We start from the raw sequence: 25,623 nt of genomic DNA, 5'->3' as shown, positions 1-25,623 counted from the left end.
GCATCAGGAGATAGTCTACTTCCTAATGGGAGGAGTTCCATTTTTAATGTAGTACGTATGTTGATATGTCCGGGTTTGGGATTTGGAGAAGCTGGAAAAAGATCTGTTTGAGAGTTGTTATTGTAATTATTAAACATTTTGCACTTTGGGCAAGTTAGCCAACCTCTCTGTGTCCTAACTTCTTTAGTCCAATTGAAGCTAAGAATAGTATCATATCACGGGATTGTGAAGATTAAATCAGCTGATATAATTAGCATATTTAGAGGAGTACCTGGCTAATGTAGGGACTCTAAATGTTGTTGTTGCTGCTGCTGCTGCTGATTGATTTAGCAATTAAGACATTTGTATTTTAGTCGCAACTTTGTCGCAAACTAGCTAAGTAACATTTTTCAAATCATTTGACACTGTGAAGCTGGTTTATTTGACTGTGAGCTGAGGGGTTTATAATACACTGCCTCTATGGTCCTTCTAATTCTATAGTTGCCAAATGCACTGATGTTTAGCTTAGAAGAAGAAATATTTTACGTAGGAGAAACGTATGCCATATTTATGATATATTTAGGTATTTAGGGCTCTGGGAACAATTGGTTACAAAATCATATGGCAGAAATCTTCTAAATTTCTTAGTACATCAATGAACTGAAAAGAACATACTCTTTTTACTTTTTGTTACAGTTATTTATTTATATATTTTGAGAGAGAAAAAAAGAGAGAGAGATGGGGAGGGGGCAGAGAGAGAGGGAGAGAAAGAAGCCCAAGCAGCCTCCATGCTGTCAGCGCAGAGCCCAACATGGGGCTCGACTCCTTGAACCGTAAGATCATGACCTGAGCCAAAATCGAGAGTTGGACACTTAGCCGACTGAGTCACCAGGTGCCCCCAAAAGTAAATACTCTTGATTAGACTCTATAGTTCTTTGAAGGAGAAAAGCTATCAATAAAGAAATTTTATCTGTGAGGGCTATTTACATTGTTTTAATTCAATAATGAAGGATCTATCATATTAAAGATATAGTGAAAAGAAAAAAAAAAGGTAAACAAGATACAAGTTCACCACCTAAGCTGGCAGACAAATATAGGGGAATAGGATGAGAGATGAGTCAACAGAAATCAGGTCATCTAGGGTCTTGTGAGTTACATTAAGTATTTTTTTTACTCTAGTCTCAGAATAAAGGTACAGGGACTTTTAAAAGGCTGGAAACAGGAAAAGCTTTTCAAGAGGAAGTGAAACTTGAGCTGGGCATTAAAGACTTCAGAAAATTTCATTGATGTCAAAGAATAATAGCAGAGAAGTGGGGTTCACATACTGTGTTCAGAGAGTGGGAGATGTCCATTATACACAGGACCTACAGGATCTAGAGGGAAATGGTCAGAAATGAGACCAGAAATTTAGGACCAAATTAGGGGTACCTTTGAAAGAAAATGCTTGATTCCTGTGTTGACATTAAAATACCCAGTGTCAGGGAGTCTGGGTGGCTCAGTCAGCTAAGCATTTGACTCTTGATTTGGGCTAAGATCATGATTTCACAGTTTGAGGGACTGAACCCCAAGTCGGGCTCTGTGCTGACAGCACTGAGCCTGCTTGGGATTCTCTCTCTCCCTCTCCCTTTCTGTCTCTCCCTTGAGCACACTCTCTTGCCCTCTCAAAATAAATAAATACACATTTTAAAAAAGAAAGAAATACCCAATGTCTTTCCAATTCCATCTATTATATTAACAGTGTTAACTGCCTACTTTGTGCTTGCTCTTCCCTTCGTAAAAACTTATAGTGATGCCAAACTGCTCACAGAATAAGGTAAACGCTTCCCAGCCCAAGTGTTACCACTTTCCTTTGTATCCTCTTTGCCCTTCTACTGTGATGAGGAGACTAGCAGAGAGCTAAGCATTAGCCTTCCTCTCTTTATTCCATCCTTGCTAATTATTCTCTTGAAGCCCAGTCTTCCTTCATAGTCCTGAGTTTTTGGGCGTTCATTTGTTTAATGTGTATCTTTAAGTTCCCCAAAGTCAGAAAGCCTGCCTGTTTTGTGAGCATCATGCAGTTTCAGTGTAGCGGGTGTTGTGATGGGCCATGCAGATCACCATCGAGATTGGAGGACTTATTCCTCTGTGGGGAGTATTGTCAGCAGACAAGCCTCAGCCGGTCAGCCCCCTGCAGAGCTGCTTCATCTAAAAGACAGTTGTTTCATCCATGGGCACTGCATTCCCAAGGATAACCCTCATCCAAAGACTGGATAGACAGAGGATAAAGATCCTGCCTTTTTGTCCCAAGACAACGCTGAAGGGCCATGTTAGCTTCAGAGCTCCCTGTGGGGTCAGCTGAGGCTCCCATCTCTTCCCTCTGCCTGATCCTCCTTTCTTCCTTTCCCTCTACAAACATCGCTCCAAAAGCTCCCACTCACAATCCCCCATGTACTAATCTCCCTCTTAGAGTCTGCTTCTCTTGAAATGTTTCCTGAATGAGTAAATGAGTAAACAGAATACACCCTATACCAATTTGGGATGAGAACTAGGTAAAGTAATTACTGTTGTTCATTATTTCCTAATTTTAAAGTGCCTGGTATGACTATTATGAAGTCTTAATAGTCTCTTAAATTCTCCTGTGTCTGGTCTTGTTTGTTTACTATGTACTGATACGAATCCCTTTATCCAAGCATGAAAGTAATGGTTAGGAATGTCACCTGCAATGACCTGGTATGCTTGTCCTTCTGAACTGGTTGGGAAAGTTCTACCAAAATAGTACTAAAGAATTTTGGCTTGCTCACACTTCATTGATGGTATTCGTAATGCAGGATTATTTCATGCTTTTGAAATGTTTAAAGACCAATTAGACGCAGTGTTCAGTATTTGTTATGCTGAGAAAAATACTTCATTTTAAAAAATCTCAGTGGTTAACATTTTGGCCACTGGGTGTCATCACAGAGCTAGCTTAAAAAAAGATGGCATTTTTTTTTTAACCAGCTGATTGGAAGTACCTGAGTCTAGTAAGATTTAATAACATACTTTCATTGTTCAACCTTCATACAGTGAACATTAATACCCACTGGAGGAAGTTCTTTGCAAAGTACAATTTCTCTATTTTTTAGTCTTTCTTCACAATAAACCGTACAGAAATAAAGTTTCTTCTAACCATGTTTTGGCATGTCTTGAGTGAATGGGGGAAATGGGGCAGGAAGGCTAAGGTCTAATGAAGATATGGAAATGGTTGAATTACTGCTGTCTTAGAGAACCAGAGCTAACTAAATAGAGAGACATAAACCCAAAGCTACTCAATTTGGTCATCTGATTACCTCAAGCCATAAAAGACCTCTGTTTTAACTTCTTTTATTTTACTTATTTTTATTATTGTTGTTCACCCTAAAAACCTTTATAGAGCAAGGACTTTTACTTACTCCATTTTACAGATGGGGAAACTAAGGCACAGAGAGGTTAAGAACTACCTAAGGTCAGATACAAGGTGGCCGATTAAACCTTCAGTGAAGGCCTAGACAGTGTTATCAAAGTGTGGTGGCCCCTTGACCACCTTCATCAGAATTCTGTATAACAATCACTAAATATAATAATTGTTAACAAATATATTCCAGCCACATGCAAGTGCTTGATGTGAATCAGGCACAGAATTCAGTAATCTGCTAACTCCAGGGTTCTCAACCCTAACTACAGACTCAAGTCACTGAGAGAGGCTTTAAAATCAAACAGGTGTCTGGAACTAACCTAGACCAATCAAATCAGAAGTTCTAGGTATGGGGTCCAGAGAAGAGATTTTTTTTAAAGGTTTTTTTTTTTTCAAGTTATTCTCCTGTGCAGACAGAGTTGATAATTCTTGTTTGTGAGCAATAGTTCTCAAATAAAATCTTGAGCAAGTAACTTAGAGGTGATGCTCATGCAAATTCTGTAGAATACTCTTTGAGAAACTGTCTTAAATAATATGAAGGTAGGGCAGGGATAATAATCCCAAGGGAAAAAAAATTAAGTTAGGCTGAGACCCTTCTAGACAATATGAAAGTACAATTTCGGTATTTTTTAGTCTTTCTTCTCAGCAAATCATATACAAATAAAGTTCTTCTAACAATGTTCTGGGTATCTTGAGTAAATGGGGAAATGGGGCAGGAAGGCTTAATGAAGATATGGAAAGGGTTGAATTATTGCTGTATTAGAGAACCAGAGATAACTAATGGAGACATATTCTGAAAGCTACCCATTTGGGTCATCTGGTTATCTCAGACCATAAAAATGACCTCTAAAATAGCCATAAGGGCCATTTCCTACATCTTCCCCTGCTAACCTCTTAGAAAATTCCATCTAGGTCTGTATATTTAGAAAGAGGATCAATAATTATTTTATTAAACTGAATTAAAAATAAATAAAACTAACATGAATGTTACTTAAATGCTACATTATTCCTCTTTGACACTGATAATTAATATTTTATAAATGTGTGGATGAGCTGCTAGAAAACAAGAAAGTATCTCTATTTTACAATTGTACACATTATAAGGAAACAACTGTTAAAAAGGTTAAAAACACACATACATTATGCAAATACACACAGAGGTCTCCACCAGATTTATTTACCCTGTAGAAGGGTGACAGCTACAGGCTATCTTTTTCATTTATAATTCGTCGTTGCTTACCTTTACTTCTGAAGGAAGATGGATAAGGTCTTTCATTACACACCAAATGGATTAAGAGATATTAAAAAGTAAGAATCAATAGTATTTCATAACTGGTTTGATTTGGAAAACGGAGGGAAAACAAAGAATTAAATATGACTGTAAGCATTCACGCCCAAGAAGCTGAGCAGGTAGAGAGACAGAAAAGTGTCCATTCATTTGAGAAAGAATGAAATCTGGCCATTTGCAGCAACGTGGATGGAACTGGAGGGTATTATGCTAAGTGAAATAAGTCAGTCAGAGAAAGACAGATCTAATATGTTTTCACTCATATGTGGATCTTGAGAAACTTAACAGAAGACCATGGGGGAGTGGAAGGAAAGGAAGAAAAAAGTTACAGAAAGGGAGGGAGGCAAACTATAAGAGACTCTTGGATACTGAGAACAAACTGAGGGTTGATGTGGAGTGGGGGAGAGGGGAAAGTGGGTGATAGGCATTGAGGAGGGCACTTGTTGGGACGAGCACTAGGTGTTGTATGGAAACCAATCTGACAATAAATTATATTAAATAAATAAATCATTCATTCATTTATTATTCCATTCAGCACATCTTTGTTGAACAATTTCTGAGGGCAATACGCTGCATCAGTCACCAAAGAAGCTACCTATGGCCTCTCTGGAAGGATATGATAAAATTGGAAGGGAAAGACTCACATACTGTGAATAGTTAAGTAATAATAGAAGAGAATGTATGATCGGGTTGAAAAAAAGAACTGACTAATGCAGACATGAATTAATAGGGGAATACAAAAATAAGATCAAAATGGGTGGCCGTACCGGAACTGAGGTTTTTGGAAGGTGTAGAATTAAACTGATCTGTGAACTCAATTCTCAGTGAACATTTGTGAAGCACCCACTATGAGTGCTGTACCAAGCTGGGTGCAGTGGAGGAAACCAAAATGAACAGAACATGGGCTTTAACTGGCAAGAACCTTACAAACTGGAATAGGAGACAGACATTGACCTCATAAGACAAAGCTCGAATGATTACGAATGGGAAGGGAAGGGTCACTGGAGGGCCAGTGAAGGAAAATGCCATCTAGTGAAATCTTAGAAGAATCACTGGATTTAGTTAGCAGTTACTTACTGACTAGAGAGGAGGGGCAGAGAAAAAGAGGAGGAAGAAGAATGAAAAATCAATGACAGATGAATCAACTGAAGGATAGTGAGAGGCATTTGGATGAGGAAATGTGTATAAGTTATTTTGTCTGCTCCAAGGAAGTGAAAAAACAAAGTGGGGAGGTCAGAGTTCAGGGGGAGAGATCCAGGATTTACTTTTGAAAAAGGGATGGGGCGCGCCTGGGTGGCTCTGTTGGTTAAGCATCCGACTCCATATTTCAGCTCAGGTTATGCTAACTAACATAAAAATGAAGAAAGAAAAAGTGAAAACCTTGGGGGCATGAGTATCAGGGCAATTAGTCCGCAGCACATCCTCAGCTATTGCTATCACTATGCAGATACTCCTCTCCATAGTGCTCTGTAACCCTCCTGAACTGGCTCCACTTCCCACCCCACCCTCCCCACCCCCACTGGGTCCCAGGGAACAGCACAATGGTCATCAGAGATTCTTCTCCCCAACAAATTACCTAGGGTCTGATAGACATTTCATATAGCCTTAGCAGAAGTCTTGATCCGTAGTCCCCCAACAATCCCCCCAACAAAATCATTCTGCTGTCAAGCCTTGCATCTGAATAAATGCTACCCTTTGATATTCAGTTGAGTAGCCAAAAATCTAAGCTTCATCTTCTATTTTTCTGTCTTGCATGCCTGTATTATTAGGTTAACTGGCTCAATATTCATATTATATCCTGAAATTGTCCATCTCTCCATTGCATCTTCTACAGCCACTGCCTGCATGCCCCTCTTCTCTCACCTATGCCACCGTAATAGCCATTTCTCCCTGCCTCCTTCTTTGACCCCTGGGTCCACCCCTATCTAGTGGTCCGAATGATCTTGTCAAAGTGTCTGTAAGGAGGTCTCAGCTCTGTGGAAAATCCCCCAGCTAGCACAAAATCTAAACCCTTTACCATGCCTCCAAGCCCAGGGAGCCCACTCCTCATTCATGCTGAAACCCCTATGTCACCACTTCAGAATCCCTGGCCCAACACCCCGGCTAGGGAAGCTCTGCAGTCACTGTCTCCTACACGCCTTATGTTATCTTCTTTATGGCACCTATTTGTCCTGACAGATCTCAAAGGTTTCCTTTCTTAAAAAAAAAATAAAATAAAATATATATATATATATATACACACACACACACATATATATATGTAAACATGTCTATTTATATATAAATAATATATATTATATATAATATATACATATAAATTATTTATATATAAATATATAATATATTATATATAATATGCAATATATATCATATATAAATACATTATATATACATATATAATGTATATATACATTATATATATTATATATACAATGTATATATATAATGTATATATACATTATATATGTGTGTATATATATATATATATATATATACACACATTATATATATAATGTAAGCATCTTGAGAGAAGGGACTCTTTCAAGTTCATCGTGTGTCCCTACAGTCTAAGGCCTGGAACATAGAAGGTGCTCAAAAAATAATTTTGACTGATTAATAATAATCCAGGAATTAAGGCTCTTGTTTACTCCCTTAGATGATTGACTTTAAGCAGTTTTCTACCAAACTGGATTACAACGATCCCGAAGTTACCCTACAGATCTAAAATACTACAATCAAACGAAGTCCTAGGTCAGTTCTTTCCATCTCAATGATCATTTCAATCTTGTGCAAAGATGTTATATCCTCATAGGATTTGGAGCATTTACCACCACAGTCATTGTCTTCTGCCCTTGCTGTCTCATCAGATCTTCTTGTCTTGCTTTGATGATTTCGTCATTCTCTGCACATCAACATCAGGGAAAGTTACGTGTGATTTGAACTCCAGCATGAAGATGAACCCTTGACCAAGATCACACCTGATTGCCTCTGTGGAATACATTTTATTTGTAACAAATATGTATATGTAGGAGATTTATGATTATCTAATGCTTACTGAATCGTGATAAACCTGATACAAAAGACTTCAATAGATTTGTTACTAAAATATAAGATTCACAATACACCGAGGTACAAAAGCAATGTGTTTGTCTGAGTTACCTCACTCAATCCATCGCTTTGGGTTCATAGCTCAGAGTCATATACAATATGCAGTTTTGATTTCTCACCAAGCCTCGAGTTAGATATTATGGCACGTATACAAACAGTATGATGTAGATGTTCATAAATGATGTATTGTCATTTAGGTAAGAATTATGAACTAAATTCACTGAAATTTCATTACAGTGTCTTCTAAGCTAAAGCTACAGAACAATACTATCATAGGAGAGAGACAAAAATAGAGATTGAATTAATCCTAAAATGCTACTGGGAGAGCAGGATGCCTGGGTGGCTCAGTCTGCTAAGCAACTGACTCTTGATTTTGGCTCAGGTCATGATCTCAGGGTCATGGGATCAAGCCCAAGCTGGGCTCCGCACTGAGTGTGGAGCCTGCTTGAACTTCTCTGTCCCACTCTCTCTACTCCTCCTCCATTTGCACTCTTTCTCTCTCTGTCTCAAAAAATAAAAGTACATTTTATTTATTTTTTTTAAGATTTTTTTTTTTAACGTTTATTTGTTTTTGAGACAGAGAGAGACAGAGCATGAACGGGGGAGGGTCAGAGAGAGAGAGAGACACAGAATCGGAAGCAGTCTCCAGGCTCTGAGCCATCAGCCCAGAGCCCGACGCGGGGCTCGAAACCACAGACCGTGAGATCGTGACCTGAGCTGAAGTCGGACACTTAACCGACTGAGCCACCCAGGCGCCCCTAAAAGTACATTTTAAAAAATGCTACTGGGAGAAATAATACATATTCAAAATCCTGGAAAAAATCATAAACACTTCATATTTTTCAAAACTACAAAATAAGACATTTGTAATTTAAAACTTTTTTAAAGTTTATTTATCTATTTTTGAGAGAGTGTGTGCACAAATGGGGAGGGGCAGAGATAGAGGGAGAGCGAGAATCCCAAGCAGCCTCCTCACTGTCAGCACAGAGTCCATTGCGCAAGGCTTGATCTCACAAACTGTGAGATCGTGACCCGAGCTGAAATTGAGTCAGATGTGTAGCTGACTGAGCCACCCAGCACCCCAAGAAATTATGTAATTAAATGGCTTTATAAAAGATAAAGAAAATACTGGAATTCCATGCCAGTGTTACTTTAATGTGAAAGAGTATCTTTTCATTCTTCATTTCCACCATGTACCAGATTGGGATCATTTGATATAATCTACCTAGTAGGTATTCCATCTCAGTAAGATTATGTTTGTCATTGTTATGACACTGGAGAATATTTCTACACAGACACCAGGTAATGTTGAAATGAAAATGTTTATTTAGAAGTCATAATGTCCAAATAGGCAAAAAATAAATACTTCTCAGACATTTGTTATTTTACACAATCCTTCTCCACTTTTGTTGTACATTAATGCAGTTTATAGAACACCCACAGTAATATGTTCTCCCTGAATAGAAATAATCTCCTTTCCTTATGAATATCCTGAAAGCAGATATATAATTCAGCCATTCCAAGATTGTAAACTTCCTCTTGTTAATAATTCTCTGCTATCACCAAATATGTTAATAACAGTCTCTCATACATGAAACCTTTGACACATTCATGAAGTGTCCGTTTCTCACTGAAAGAAATATCTGCTTTTCACATTGGTAAAATATATTTATGTATTCCCCGAGTACTGCATCACATAAAACGGAAAGTGGCTTCATTTTCCATTTATATTAAGAGGAATCTTCAAAATGTCTTGCTAGTTCACTGTGTTTCATTTTCTCTGTGAATAGTTCATCAAATACTCTCTTCTGCTTTGAAGTAAAGTAGTTTATCCAATCACCCACCGCTCCTGGAAAAAATTGGAAATGTATCAGAGAAGAACCAATGTAAATGTACAGCATTCACAAAAGCAATCTGCCAGATTTATAATAAAATACGAATGATTTCATTTCTTGGTGATAAGAAGATGGGGGTTATTCTTTTCTTCATTTGTTATGTGTTGCTTTTAATTTCCACAGTAATGGTTGTATGTTAATATTTACAGTTTAAAAAGTTATTTCTTAAAAAGAAAAGAAGATTAAAATATATAAATAACCTAGGTTTTATGACAGCAAGCCAAGAAATGTCTCGCCTAAACTTAGTTGAAACATAAAAGCGACAAAGTGGACATGATGTCACTTCTTTCCCTGTCCTGTGCACCTCTGAAGCGGTAACTGTGCTAACATACCACAGGTCCGCGTAACTGCTCTCTCTCTCTCTCTCTCTCTCTCTCTCTCTCTCTCTTTTAAATTCAAGTACACTTAACATACAATGTGATAGTGACTTCTGGTGTAGAGTATATTGAGTCAACAACTCTATACATTATTCAGTATTCATGACGATTAAGTGTACTCTTAATTGCCTTCACCTATTTCATCTTAATTGGTCTCCACTGGGTTCCACTGAGCATCAAAACTTCCTCATTTCTCATTCTCTGTATTATAATCCCTCCCAATCTCTCTGTTTCTCTCATCTTTGCTTGTTTCACCTTCCTTCGCACATCCTTTTCTAAATTCTTTCTGTCTTCCCTTTATCTTCTCTCTCCCAATCCTCCTAATCTTTTTCTTGACCCTCCCATATCATCTTGCTCTTGTCCTCCATTTTCAAACTTCTTGGAAGAGTGGTCCTTATTTGCTGCTTCCTTTATTTCTCATCTCTTCAATTCCCTTAATCTGGCTTCCACTGACACCACTATGGAAGACACTCTCAGAATTCATGAATGATAAACAAACAGCCATGTTTTATCCTGGCCCTCTTTGGAATTCTGGCTGATTTCCTTTCTTGGCTTGTCTTGGGTTGTTTCATTCCTATTTATGTTAGCGTCCCTAGGGCTCCCCCTTCTAACCCTTTCTCCACAATCCTTTCCAATCACCCTGAATAATTTTACCTAATTCCACAAACTGCTGATGGCTCCTAAACTGACTTCTGAGTTAAGATCCACCTGACCGTGGCTCATTGCCACTGGCCAAATTATGCCCCTCAGTGTTTTGTACCTGGATTATTACAATAACCTCTTACTGGACTTTATGCCTCTGGTTTCACCCTCTTCTAATCAACTTTCCACCTGATTATTATTTTCACGTCCCTTCTTAAAAGAGCAAATAGGCAGGGATGGGGTGGGGGTAAAGGACCCCCTCATAATGTCCATCAGAGCTTTTGTTCTCTGGCCCCAATCTTTATCTCCCTCATTCTGCTCCACACATCATATACCACTCTCGCACAGAAGACTACCTGCTCTTTCTAGAAAATACAATGCAATTCCATAGTGGTTCTGAGCTATCCCTGCTGCTAGCTCTTGCTGGAATGTATTTCTTCTCTGTTATTTTCCTGGCAAAGTTTTGCTCATGATTCCAGTCCCCAATCCAATATCATCTCCTCACCTACTCTGCTAGGAAAAAATTCTCTCTCCCTTACTCATGTTGCTATTCATATTTGTTTATACTACTGGTATAGCTGTTATCACCTTGTATTACTGTCTAGATTATGATTTTCTGAAGGACAAGACTGTATTTTATTCAATTTTTGAATCTTAGCACTTAGAAAATACTTATTAATAAATATTTGCTGAATTAAGTTCTCTCCTCCCTCTCAGCCCTGCTTTTGTAACTATAAGAAAATAAAAAATGAATCACCAAAAAAGACAAAAGTAATTTGCAAACTTAAGGCAATATCTGATCCATGTGAGTTAGCAAAAAATTGCTTTAGAATGAATTAAATTCAGATGAACCAGAAAATGGAAAACACACCTTTGTGTTTTCTAGTAGGAAATCTGAGTACCTAAACACAGAAAATTTTGCCATTATAAGTTATGAAAATTTTGAAAAATGTTAAAACATTTTTCTCTCATATCTGGATTAAAACTCACATGGATTTCATGTCCACCTGGGTGGCTCAGTTGGGTAAGTGTCTGACTTTGGCTCAGGTCATGATCTCACAGTTCCATGAATTCAAGCTCTGCACCAGGCTCTGTGCTAACAGCGTGGAGCCTGGAGCCCACTGTGAGTTCTCCCTCTCTCTCTCTCTCTACCCCTCCCCTGCCCCTGCTCTCTCTCTCTCAAAAAAATAAGTAAACATTAAAAAATATTTTTTAAAAACTCACATGGATTTCAAAACAATTCTATATCCAGATGTACCCAAACTACTTTCAAGTTAAATGTTAGGAATTAGTGGAGACGATTCATTTCCTTCTCTTTGGGTTTTCATGCAGGGGAATGTCCTTAGATAACACTTCCAGCTTCTCTGTACACCCCTGACTGGTGCAGGGTGAGTTATTTGGTGAGTTTGGAAAAATGCACTGTCAAAACTCATCAGCTCCCTTCTCTCTTCTGAAGAAAACATGTGTCACATACTGCTCTCTACCATGCACTAAATGGGCTGCTTCAGTGCAAGGACAGAACTGCATTTGATTGTGACTAAGCAAGCATGTTTGCAAAACTTAGGATAAGTTGTTAACAAATGCACTAGGCTGCAGATCTGAGGAACATTCTTCAAGCAACTTTATTATTTCCATCTGTTTGACACCTGTGTCTCTCTCAACTGGTTCCTAACTGGGCATGGAAATCTCAATGTCTAGAAATAATGCAATTTGAGAACTTCATTTAATAAGTGTTCACTGAGGGATAACGATGCACAAATCCATTGTGCAAGAGATAGGGTGCACGATGGTGAAATGAGAGATTTTTTAAGAATGGTAAAATGGAACTACTTCCAAATATAAGCCCAGGCAAAGCACCACATCCCGTTATGACTTACCTTTCCTAAATACCAGGTTCCTATTAGTTGTGAGGGCACAGATGGTGTGATTTGGATCACAGTTTTCTTTGGCTGCATTATTTTTCATTTCACTGAATGATGTTTTCCGAGTAATCTTATTAATTTCACTGTCACTCACATTTATACCAAGGAAATTAATTATTTTCTTTATGCTTTTAGAAAGATCCTGAGCAATAAGAAAAAAAAAAGTTTTTTAGAAAGTGTAACTCATCAAAACACCAAATTAATTCCCTGTAACATGAAAACAGAATTTACTGATGTCCTGTTTTAACTTTACTTGACTTAAATTTTGATTGTTGAAATATTAGAAAGGACTTACTTTCTTCATTTCTTCGTAGAATATAATTAGAATGTTTTTGTCATTTTTGTGTTCTTCCCAGCTTAAAACATGATCAAACCAGGATCCATATACAACTAGAGAAAAAAAGTGAATTGTGTTAATATTAAGCATCATGACTTGGTGTCCCAGGGTCTTCCCATTTCAGCAAAGTATGCAAAGTAAGGCACACAGGTATCGAACTTTCAGGTGAAAGAATTTTACTTAAGAATTTTTGAATGGTGGTCGCCTGGGTGGCTCAGTCGGTTAAGCATTTGACTTTGGCTCAGGTCATGACCTCACAGTTCATGAGTTCAAGCCCCGCCTCGGGCTTTGTGCTGACAGCTCAGAGCCTGGAGCCTGCTTCTGATTCTGTGTCTCCCTCTCTCTCTGCCCCTCCTCTGCTTACACTCTGTCTCCCTCTGTCTCTCTGTGTCTCTCTCACACACACAAATAAACATTAAAAAAAAAAAAAAAACCTTAAAGAAGAATTGTTGAATGGGGGCACCTGGGTGGCTCAGTTTGTTAAGTGACCAGCTCTTGATTTCGGTTAAGGTCATGATCTAACAATTTGATTTGTGGGATAGAGCCCCACGTTGGGCTCTGTACTGACAGCGTGGAGCCTCCTTGGGGTTCTCTCTCTCTTTCTCTCTTTGCCCCTCCCTACCTTGTGCACACACATACTCTCTCTCTCTCTCAAAATAAATACATGTTAAAAAAATTGTTGAATCACTCTATTGTACATCTGAATCTAATATAATGTTGTATGTTAACTACACTGGATTTAAAATGAAAAAAAAAAGCTAGTTATATATGTTAATACCATGTCTTCTTCAGTAACAACGTGTCATTCATTATCTATGAAGAAACTTACAATTAGGTTTAATAACATTAACTCAATAATTAAAAATTAAATAAGATCTTAAATATTTTTTAAAAAGTTTTCCTTAGAAGAGCTCAAATTAAAAAAAAGTACTATTTCAACTAAATACAATATTGTGAAATGAAGCTGGGTTGCTATACATTTTAATACGGTTGTGGTGTTTTTTCTTATTTTTGGTAAACATCTTTTTATAATCAGAAAAAATGACAGCAGAAATGCAGAAATACACATTTTCCCAATAAATGTGTTCTGATAACTACTTTGGATCTTGGGAAAAATAAAGAAACATTGAGAATTTATTATTTTATTCCTGTAATGTCACAGGCTTTTTATAAGTTCTTAGCATAAAACATTTATAAACTTCCTCAAAAAAAAGGAGGAGGGAGAAAAGAGTTCTATTCACTCATCTTAGTTTAAGGCTGAAAAATACAGTGTTAGGGATTTATCAGTAGTTGATACTATCTCTTTACTGCTTTGCTAATTTTACAGTCCTAAAAATATCTCCAGGGCTTGAGACTAAAATATTACCATGCAAAATAAATGATCGGAAGCAGTGATGATAAAAAACAAAACGTGAGCACCTTGTTGTCACCACAGAAAGTTGACTAGCTTGACAATCTAAAGTGTGAAACATAGTAACCTAAAATACTACATATACATCTTTCCATGCATGCTTATTATCCAAAGATTTAATACTAGCTAATGCCCAAATTATAAAAGAGCTACTCTACTAGCAATTTTCTGAAGATCTGATGACTATTGATTCATTTAATAAGGATTTATTAAGCCATTAGTGTCTGCCAGACATTGCAGTATATACATTTTGAACATTAAAGTTTTGCATAAATTGAAGTCTACTTAACTCCAAACTAACTGTAATTTTTCATGGCCTCAGTTCCCAAGGAAGTTAAGGGCAAGAAAATAACCATAAGGCATTCTTAAAACAAGACCTTCTGGGACTGCAATGGTGTCATTACAGTGTCAGCCCAGTTTTCTACCCCATTGGCCCAAAAGGCTGTACAATAAGAATGGGTGTCTAGAAGAACTGTCCTGATACACCAGTTATCAGCATTCTCACTGCTATTTCAGGGACTTGCGCAATACTTGATCTTAGAATTACTCAAATTACCATATCAGTTTTAAGGAGTTTTTCTTTTCTTCTCCTCCTCCTCCTCCCCCTCCCCCCCCTCCCTTCCTTTCCCCTTCCCCTTCCCCTTTCCCTTCTTCTTCTTCTTTTTCTTTTTTTTATAAAGTAGGCTTTATACCCAGTGCAGAGTCCAAGGCCCAAGGTGGGGCTTGAACTCACGACCTGAGGTCAAGACCCTGAGGTGAGATCAAGAGTCAGATGCTCAACCTACTGAGACCCCCAGGTGCCCCAAGGAGTTTATCTTCTAAGGATGGCCAACATTTACCCAGGAAGAAACACATGGTGGGATAAGATTGATTCTTCTCTTATTCAAATTTAAGAAGTTAACTAGTTTCTAGTACCCCAGACTACACTCACAGACTCAACCTGCGTCACCGCCTCCTCTCAGCAGCTGCAGCCCATCCCAGCCCTGGTGGATGACATCACCACCTAGAGTTGCTGATGCTATGGAAGCCCTCAATACTGTCAGGGGGAACCTAGGCTTCTGTGACTTGCAGCTGGACAGGAAAAGAGGCCTGGTGTCACATCTGGTGGTTATGTGTAATTGACTTGGCCCATTATGGCTTTTCAGCAGGAAATGCATTCCAACATACTCCAAATAGATTGAAGAATAATCTGTTGGATCATAGCCTGATCATTGTTTGAGAGCAGCTATGCGATTATTAACTAATTATTTTATACTCCATCTTGTTCCAGAAAGACTTAAGCCAGCCAAAATTGTCTTAAAGAAGTAAGCTGTCATGCCTTCCTTACTAATATAGAGAATTACACTTTTCATTAATTCTTTAATCAGAATCCTTATTATCCAGACCTATGGCCCTAAAGAAAAAATAACTTCTGAAACAGAGATGTAAAGTATTTCTTTTATGGGAAATGCTTTTCTCCACATCCTCCACTTAATTACAGAATTATACCACTTCCTGTCCTTAGGCATTCAGCATCCAGTCTCTTAATTTTGGTTCAGTTTATGATCTCATGGTTTGTAAGATCAAGCCCCATGTCTGGATCTGCACTGACAATGCAGAGCCTGCTTGGGATTCTTTCTCTCCCTCTCTCTCTCTGTCCCTCCCTGTTTGCTCTCTCTCTCTCTCTTTAAATAAACAAATAAACATTTTTTTAAGTCCCTGAAGAAAATCCCTGAAATACAGTCACATATATTTAACAGAAAAACAGACAACCTTATCTTATAAATAGTAAAAAGTGAGGCTACTCTTCCCACCCAAGTAAATAAATAAAAGCTTTAGTGATTCAGTGACTATCCCCAAGTGTCAACAGGATTTGCCCAGGCTAGATTATCCGATTGTATAATACTTACATGGCAGATCCCTTTGCAATTAAAAATCTTAAAAATCTATTAACATACCTAATAAGGCATAAAAGAATCATCTGGAACCTTTTTTCCATCTGCACTGCCCTTCCCAGTGTACTCAGCTATGACTCTGGATAATGTTGTAGCAAAGGTAGATGCCCTATGACAGCTAGTTTGCTTCCCTGCATATGGATGAGGTTGCCCTCTTTGTGGCTACACTCACAGAAAAATAATCTCTACAACAGGAGCACTAATAGGCCTGCTTTTCCCTGCCCTAGTGAGGCCATACCCAGAGGATGCTTTTTGTCTTCTAGGTGCTGCAAAACAATAGAGATGTGGCCATATTAGAGCTCATGCAGCAGTGAGAGACGTAGTGAGCCCCAGTTCATAATAACTGGAGACAAACGTGGCTTTTCTTTTCTTGAGAAAAAGCAGACTCAAGATCTGTTTTTTTAAAAAAAAAATAATTTATGTATTTAAACTCTGCTTATTCCAAAAATGGAATTGAGGCAGAGTGAGGCATGCTAACTATCTTCAAATATTTAAAAGGCTATCATGTGGAAGAAGAATTAATGATGAGGACAACAGTTTTCTTGCTTGATGAGTTATGCCACAGCGCTAAGAGCAAAGATTTTGGAGCTGACACCTGAATTTAAATCTGGGCTCTGCTCCTTAGTAGATATGGATCTGGACAAGTTATCTGGCCTCCCAACATCTGTACTTTCCTCACCTGTAAAATGAAGGTCACATCTAGCTCCTGTGTCCTTGTGAGGATGATATGAAATCGTGTTGCACTGCACTTAGCTAAGTGTCTAGATCACGTCGTAAGATTTTTAAAAATTTTTAACAGTATTGAGATGGAGTGTGTTGTTTGGGGGCAGGAGCTGGGGGTGTGAACCCGTTGTCCAAGTTAAGAAGTTCAAGTTTAGCCTGCAATATTCTTGGGGATACTACAAAGGTGATTCAAACATCAGGTGGGTGTTTCAATCAAATGACTTTTAATAGACCTGTCATTCCCAAAACTTTATGATTCTACTAAATGTTTGCAAAAGAGGAGCTGAAATATTGTGAGCATAGCATATTCTTCCATAGAGAATACAGCAAAAGGAGTGTTACACTCTGTTGCTAGTGAGTTCCCTAAGTCCTCATATTAAGGTTATACTTTCTGTGGCCTCTCTTAAATTAACAAGTAAATGCTTAACAATTTGCAAGTGAAATAGTGAAACTAACAATTAAGAAGATTTACCTCCAACCCCCTAGAGAGATAAGACCCTATGGGCACACACCCTTTCTAAATCATGCCTCTTCTACATTCTGCACTGTCTTGGTATATTATTTTGGTTTAATGAAAGGTTTTGGAAGTCAGGCTTAGAAACTAATGTGTGTGCGTGCATGTGTGCGTGCGTGTGTGTAAGTGCTCCAGACACCAATGAGTCAGGGAAAAATGAATAAATTCAAAGGTCATTCATGGTCATGCAGAACCGACATGCACTGCACAGCTCAATCAAATGACGTATCATTGTAGTATTTTCAGGAGAAATTGCTTTCTGTTCATCTTTATAAAGACAAGTATCAAGATGCCTAATTCATTTGTTTTATTTGGGGAATGTTTTTTCCCTTTTGCAGGGAAGGGGGAGTTTAGGATTTTTTGCGTGTTGTTTCTGTTGTTTTGGATTTTTTTTTTTTTTTTTTGATAGAGCGCAAGAGGGGGAGAGGGCACAGGGAGACTGAGAGAGAATCTTAAGTAGGCTCTACATTCAGCATGGAGCCTGACATGGGGCTCGATGCAGGGCTCATTCCCGCGACCCTGAGATCATGACCTGAGCCAAAATCAAGAGTCAGAGGCCCCAAGCCACCCTGGTGCCCCTGTTTGTGTTGTCTTATTTTCCATGTGGGTATACATAAGGCATGTTTCAGACTGCATGTCTAAGCTTCAGCTGTATCTTGCTAAACTCCAATTAATGCATAATTATTTCACTGACAAGACTGACGGTATATGCAAAAAGAGTGATACTTGATCAGAATTAATCTGTTTTTAAAACATTTCAACCAGCTCAATAAGTAATTGCAAATACGTACCACTCGTGGGTGATAACAAAGACTGAGGAAGCAAAGTGAGAAAGAATGGCTTAGAAGCAAAAGAATTATCTATTCAAGTGTATTTCTGAAAGCAGGCCATTAGGGTCCATTTAAACTTTTGGAAAATGCTTCTGTGTTGAGTGGAACTGTATATTATGAATAGAAATCATTGTTATATTTACCATCTCCTCTTAGGAAAAGCTCTAGAAATCCAGCCCAGGTTTCAATGCCAGGGAGATTGGGATTATCTCTGTAGTAGTGGAATAAAGAAACGGCTGTATCCTTTGGATTCCTGACAATGTAGATAATCTGTTAAAACAAATTAGTTTATTTTTAGATGGAATAGCCCCAAAACAAAGCATTTTCTAAATGAAAGCAACCAAATCTACCTGTACAAACCACAATTTTTTGCTAGTTTACTCAGATTATTAAGCATAGATTCAGGCCAGTGTTTCTAACTTAATGTGTGTACGAATCATCTGGGAATCTTGCGAAAAAGCAGATTCTGATTCAGAGGATTCAGGATGAGACCCGGTATTCTGCATTTCTAACAAGCTCCCAGATGACATTGGTGCTGCCAGCCACCGACCACACTTTCCCAATTTATGTGCTACATGTGGCCTTATCTTTTTAGCAATGGACATGAGAAACCCTCTATTAATTTGTAGGACAAGATTACTTTTTTAATATAAAAAACTTCTAACAGAAAAAATTTTTAGTAATTTTGTAACACGACTTAAGTACACTAAGATTTCTTATAAATTGTCTATTCTTATTTATAAGAAGAATGATGTTTTGGAATTGCATATTTCTACAATTTAATCCCCCACAGAGTAAGGAATCTGAGCTACCCTCCTAATTGACAGAAATGCTGCAACTGCAATCTAATTCAATTTAATAAATATTTGTTTGGTACCTCCAGTAGACCAGGCGGAGTGGAAAGTTCAAGGTCTGAGAAATATGACTAGTAAGACAGAAATACTACCAGCTTTCTCAAAACTTGCAGTGAGGTGAAGGAATGCAGTGTTATGAAAGATATAATAGGGACATACAGAGTGTAGTAAGAGCTTCTGAAAAACCTCAGGAAACCAGTGCGAGACACTGGCTATAATAGGACTATCTTCGATCATGGTCATGAGTATCAGATGTCCCACTTGCTCTTAAATTCATAATCAGGTGTACACATTTTATGTAGGTTAAGAAGTGTTTACTGAGTTATGCTGAATGTAGCTATCTTTCTGTACTGTGTCCATAGTCCAGGTATTGTTATGTAGCTATCTTTCTTTCTGTAATGTGTTCATAGTCCAGGTGTCGTGTAAGATCCACATGAAGAACACCTGCTCCTCTTTACATGAGATATGTGCAAAGGCCACCGTGCACAGAGATGAAAAGCCACCTTTACCTCCCCTTTGCCCCCATTATCCTCTCTTCATCTCAAGAGATAATTGAGGAGTAACTCAACACTTCAGGCTTTCTTTAATTGCTCTCTGCATCCTGAGCAGATTCACAGAAACCCAAGGCTCTGAAAGCAGTTTAAAAATCCATTCACTGCCTTAACAAAAAGAGATAAAGTGGCAGAATCTTAAGCCTTAGCCATCCGGTTGGAATTTTTTATTTGTTTGTTTTGGTAGAGAGAAGAGTATTTTAGGGTCTTTGGAGAATACCCAAAGTTACCTGTCAGTATTATCATTGGGAAAGGCAATGCAAGCTATTAATACATAATACATATTTTAAAATAATGTATTCTGGGGTCACTTGGGTGGCTCAGTCAGTTAAGTATCTGACTTCAGCTCAGGTCATGATCTCTTGGTTCCAGGGTTGGAGCCCCGTGTCAGGTTCTTTGCTGACAGCTCAGAGCCTGGAGCCTGCTTTGGATTCTGTGTCTCCCTCTCTCTCTTTCCCTCCCCCACTCATGCTCTGTCTCTCTCTCAAAAATAATTAAACATTAAAAAATATTTTTAAAAAAGAATGTATTCTGTAATTATGTGTAGTGACACATGTTAAGTAGAATTATTGTGGCAATGATTTCACAATATGTAGTAATATCAGGTCATTAAGTGGTACATCTGAAACTAATACAATGTTATATGTCAGTTATACTCAATAAATACACAATATTCTAAGAAATATTAGGGGGTGGCTAAAAGATATGAAGGGAAGGTAGAATAGTTCTCTGAAAAAAATTAAATATTAATTAATATCATGATATGAACTAAAAGCATAAATTTCATGTAAGAGAGATTGGAAACAAAAAAAGGGGGGAGACAAAGATAAGGAACAAAACATAGGAGTCTAAGTAAGATTGAGAGTAGAGAAACATGGCAAGAAGAATTGACTATCTGACAGACCCTGTGGGAGCACGGAAAGTCAGCATCAACCCTAAGCTCTCAAGGCTAGGGAGGTGGCAACAGAGGACAGGTAATCATCTTGGGAAACCAGGTGCAGAGACTTTCACTTCCCATTAGGGATGAAAGTGACAGATCGAGAAGCCAAGCCCAATTCTATGGTACTCTCAAGCCTTTGCCCTTACCCACTGATCTTACCTTGCATTGTTTTTGTTTGATATTCATAGGTAGCATGTTGTAGCTCAAATGTGTTGGAATAACTCTTCTCTTACGATACATGTTTAGCTCTTCAAATTTAGAAATGTCTCCCAACTCAATAGGAGATGTTAGACTCATGCTAACATTGGGAATGTTCTCAATGACCTCTGCAACCCAGTGAGTACCTTCACACAAAAATAAAACAAAATGCATTTTTAAATTAAGTGATACTCTTGATGAAATAAATATAGAAAATTGGCATGATTTTATAAGAGCTATGAGTGCATTAATTTTCCTATAAATAGTTATTATTGTTTGACACTCACTGAAACCTGTTTGAACGCTTGAGACGATAATTCACTTTTCAGGAAGAATCACACTTTAAAGAGCATGAAGAGACCTTAAAACTGCATAAGCCATTTCCTCAGCTTGAAATACTCTTCCATGCTACCCTACCTCTAGCGCCTTCTCCAATTTGCAAATACACAGGTCTTTCCATATACAGTTCCTACTGGTCCTGCAAGCTCATGCATCTTGCTGTTTTATATACTGTCTTCTGAGTCCCTGCTCTCCTGGCACAATTGTTTACTCTCTCTGTCCCTCCAAAGTAGCACTTAACAGAGTAGAAATGTCATTGCTTATATTCATGTCCATCTCCCCACTCCCCCCTGGAAGATAGACACTGGATCTTATTTTTTTGTGTGTGCAAACACAGAGTAGTGGTGTAGACAAAGCATTTGAACAAGGAGCAAATGCTATATTCAAATATCATAAAGACACAATCCTATGCTACCATGAAGTCTGGAAGGAATATCACTTTGTGTTTATGTGAAGCAAATATGGATGTGCTCCAACATTGTGGACAACAGTAAGCTGGAGCCCAGAAGTAGAAGTTTGGTAGGGAGGATGCTTTGCTGATTTGAAACCAATGTTTCTAAGAAGTTTAAATCAGGCCAGTGTCCACTTATCCCACTGTAATTCCAGCTCCAAATTTGTTATGACATTAACTATAGTTAATCTATAGTTAATAGTAACGACATAGTTAATCTATAGTTAATAGTAACGACATAATCTATAGTTGAATAAATATTTAGAACTTAAACATGGTTCTCATTTGCACGATATGTTTTAAATTAAAGACTATTTTAGATTATAATGTTAATAGGTCAAATATTTATAATATTCATATAAACATGACTAATATAGTAATGATATTTCTATCGTTTTCAAAAAGTGTATTGATATATTCTGGCGAAGGAGAGAGAATACAGTTTTGTGCTGCCGAAGAGACCTCCGGACCTGGTGAATGATGCCCATTTACAGGCACCAACACGTACAGTGGAAGCTTTATATATGGTTGTTTATACAGAGTATAAACTAGCCACTTGCTCAAAGAACTTTAAAAGTCTCATAAATTACTTTCTGAACTAACATATCAACTTAGGGTAAGGTATATTTACTCACAGAGTGAACTGCTACATAGAATACTGAGATTTTCTGGAGGCAATCATTTAATTTCCATTTGCAGCAGTATTTTCCAATAAAAGAGTTATGTATGTGATTTATGTTTATTCTCAAAAAACACACCTGGAAGATCTGGCCCTATGTGAACTCTGTGAGGGCCTCTTGGGCCTGACAGAGTCAGGTACGTGAACTAAATGCAAACATAATTGGAAAGGGTTTAAGCTCTTAGTTGCTGACCCATCCCAGCAGGTGTATGCCCCTCTGCACATGTCTGGAAATCGCAGCTAGCAGTTAGATATTATATATCCTGGTCACCTCTCAACATTAAAAATAATATCGAATTAATTTTGACTATTCCCAGGATGATATTATTCATAATGGTCCTTTCTTTCATGTGTGTAATATGTGGAAATAAACTTTGAAGAATAAGGCATAAAATTTAACACTAAAAACACTTACATTTGTTTTTATTAGCCCAGGAGAAAAAATTATTCATTTATAAATCAATGATTAAATATGAATTGAACTAATACTATTTGTCGCCATGCCTGGTATAAATATGAAGAGAACTTTATAATGTTACAGATATTATGCTTATTATATATGTCAATATCTGTACGCTTTATCAAATAGAAACAAGATCATAGTAAAAGCTCTAATTCCTCCAGATGAATTTTCTCAAAACACAGTTCTCAATGTTCTAATGTCAAACTTTTTCATTAAAATAAGCATTTAGGGTCTCTTGGGTGACTCAGTTGGTTAAACATCTGACTTCAGCTCAGGTCATGATCTTACAGTTTGTGGGTTCAAGCCCTGTGCAGAGCCTGGAGCCTGCTTCAGATCCTGTGTCTCCCTCTCTTTCCACCCCTCCCCTGCTTGCTCTCTCTCTCTCTCTTTCTCTCTCTCCTCAAAAATAAACAAATAGACATTTAATAAAATAAATAAATAAAATAAAGTAAGCATTTAGGATACTTAAATGTCCTATGAAACAATTCTGAAAAATAAATGTTTTATAAAAATATTATTATATTTCTTCTTATTTCTTACATTTCACATATTTAAAAATGTATTTATACATTTAAAATACATTAAAATAAACTTTACCTGATTTTGGGTAGGACACCAGAAACACATCATCTTCTCTTGCATTGAAAAAATCCAGGGACTTTAGAAGTTCTTCTGAACACATAGTAGAATAGAGGATCCCCTTGAATTTATGAAGAACACTTGACTGCTTCTGGAATGGCATCTTTCTTCAAGTCAATCAAAAAGTATTTACTAAACACTAACTTTACACAAGGCACAGAACAAGGATGGTCCTTGATGTCAATCCTAGCTCAGTGGCAGTGTAATCCTAGAATTACTAAGCTAGAGGAATCTATATATATGCTTTGCAGCTCTTCACAAGAGTAATTTTTAAACCATAACTAAGCCAAAGTCTACTGTGAAAATAATATTTTTCTTGATAACACATGTTACAAAATATTTTCTTGATAACACATGTTACAAAATATTACCTCCCAACTTGACATTCAGAATAGTTTACAAACAAAGCTATCAAGATCTCAGAATGTAATTATTAAACAAAGGGACTAGAGTTATTCAAACCCTTTTGCTTTAATAAGGAAAGACTTATAGTGGCTATCATGGATTACGTCACTGTGGAAAGGACTAGAAAAGTTGAACTTCGTGTTAATATTAACACATAGTAGAGGAAGTAGCTAATATGTATTGCGCTGCAGGAAGAGGAGAGGAATGGTGCAAGAAAATATAAATTTTTCTTAGAATTGGCAGATAAATCTGTGGCTAAAAATAAACCTTGCAGGAAACACTTTAGGAAAGATAACACAGAAATCAGGAAACCCAATCCAGAAAAAAGACATCTTGAGCTTTGATGTATACATGCTGAAATAAACAAATTTTTGTCTGAGTCATTCTTTGCTTTTGTCACTAATATTGTTATATTCTGGATTAGATTAGATATGGCAACAAAGTGCCCAATTACTTCTGTGACCCACAGTTGAATCTTTTTTGTTTACTTTTCTAATCATCAAAAGAAATTTATATCAACAAGGAAATGACCAGCATTTTAATTGAGCATAAAAAAGTAGAGGTCTACTGTGAAGAAGTAATTGAAGAAGAAAGATATTTATGATAGTGGCAGAAATGAAATCCAGAATAATCATACACATAGAAAATCCCAAAGAATCTGAAAACAATTAGAATGAATATGTAAATTGAGCATGGTTGCTGGATTATGAGGTCAATACTTGAAACTAAATTGTATTTTTATATTCTAGCAAAACCAACTGAAAAATGAAATTTGAAAAACACCACTATTTATAATAATATGAAAAAACCCTCAAATCTCTAGAAATAAATCTAATAAAAGATGTGCAAGTCACTGAAAACTATAATTACTGAAACTGGTTAAAGAAAACCTAAGTAAAAGGAGAGATATACCTTGTCCATGGACCAGAAGACTCAATATTATTTAAATGTCAAATTCTCCTTATTGATCTATAAAGTCAATTCAGCTCGATCAAAATCCCAACAAGTGTGTGTGTGTGTGTGTGTGTGTGTGTGTGTGTGTGCGTGTGTGTAAATTGACAAACATTTATATGGAAATACAAAAGCAGAAGAATAGCCAACGAAATCTTAAACAAATCTGTAAGACTTAAATTATCATTGATAATTTAAGCTTACCATACAGCAACAGTAACTAAAACAGTGTGGCCTGAGCCCAAGGATACATAATAGATAAATGGAACAGAATGAAGAGTACGGAAAAAGACCCACACATAAATTGTCACTGGATTCATAACAAAAGTATAATTCAGTCAGAAAAAGATGGTGTTTTTAATGAATAGTGCTTGTTCATTTGGATCTATATGGGGGAAGAAAAAATCTTACCATACACCATATTAAAGAAAAATTCAAGATATATCACAGAATTAAATGGGAAAAAAAGCTTTTAGATGAAAATATGAAGTATATTTTCATGATCTTTAGGCATATAAAGGTTCTTAAATATGATACACAAAAGTGCTAACCATTAAAGAAAAAGTTATACTTGTGATTGATTAAATTAAGAGCCTCTATCAATTAAAGGTCACTATTAAGAAAGTAAAAAAGCAAACCACAGAACTGGAAGAAAATAGTGTAATTACATATATTCAACATTGTACTCATTTCCAGACTCCTTAAAGAACTCCTAGTAATCAATAACAAAAAAATCAAACAACTCAACAACATAAAAAGAGCATACCCCTGAGTAAACCTTTGG

General features: G+C 37.1%; 1 protein-coding gene across 1 annotated transcript; it reads right to left on the bottom strand.

Annotated features, from left to right (window-relative positions):
* Positions 1 to 9,087: 9,087 nt before the first annotated feature.
* Positions 9,088 to 23,876, bottom strand: LOC109268730 (sulfotransferase 6B1-like). The gene is made up of 6 exons (XM_019452201.2): positions 23,442 to 23,876; positions 20,874 to 21,058; positions 18,513 to 18,639; positions 12,916 to 13,010; positions 12,576 to 12,762; positions 9,088 to 9,633 (listed from the first exon to the last, which is right to left on the bottom strand). The coding sequence occupies exons 1-6, from the start codon at positions 23,584 to 23,586 to the stop codon at positions 9,515 to 9,517; spliced, it is 858 nt and encodes a 285-aa protein (XP_019307746.1). The 5' UTR covers positions 23,587 to 23,876; the 3' UTR covers positions 9,088 to 9,514.
* Between the last annotated feature and the right edge of the window lie 1,747 nt (positions 23,877 to 25,623).

Source organism: Panthera pardus, unplaced genomic scaffold (assembly GCF_024362965.1).
Source record: "Panthera pardus isolate Hobbes unplaced genomic scaffold, ASM2436296v1 HiC_scaffold_6, whole genome shotgun sequence".
In the NCBI taxonomy this organism is placed as follows: Eukaryota; Metazoa; Chordata; class Mammalia; order Carnivora; family Felidae; genus Panthera; species Panthera pardus.
This window is presented reverse-complemented; position numbering and strand designations above follow the sequence as displayed.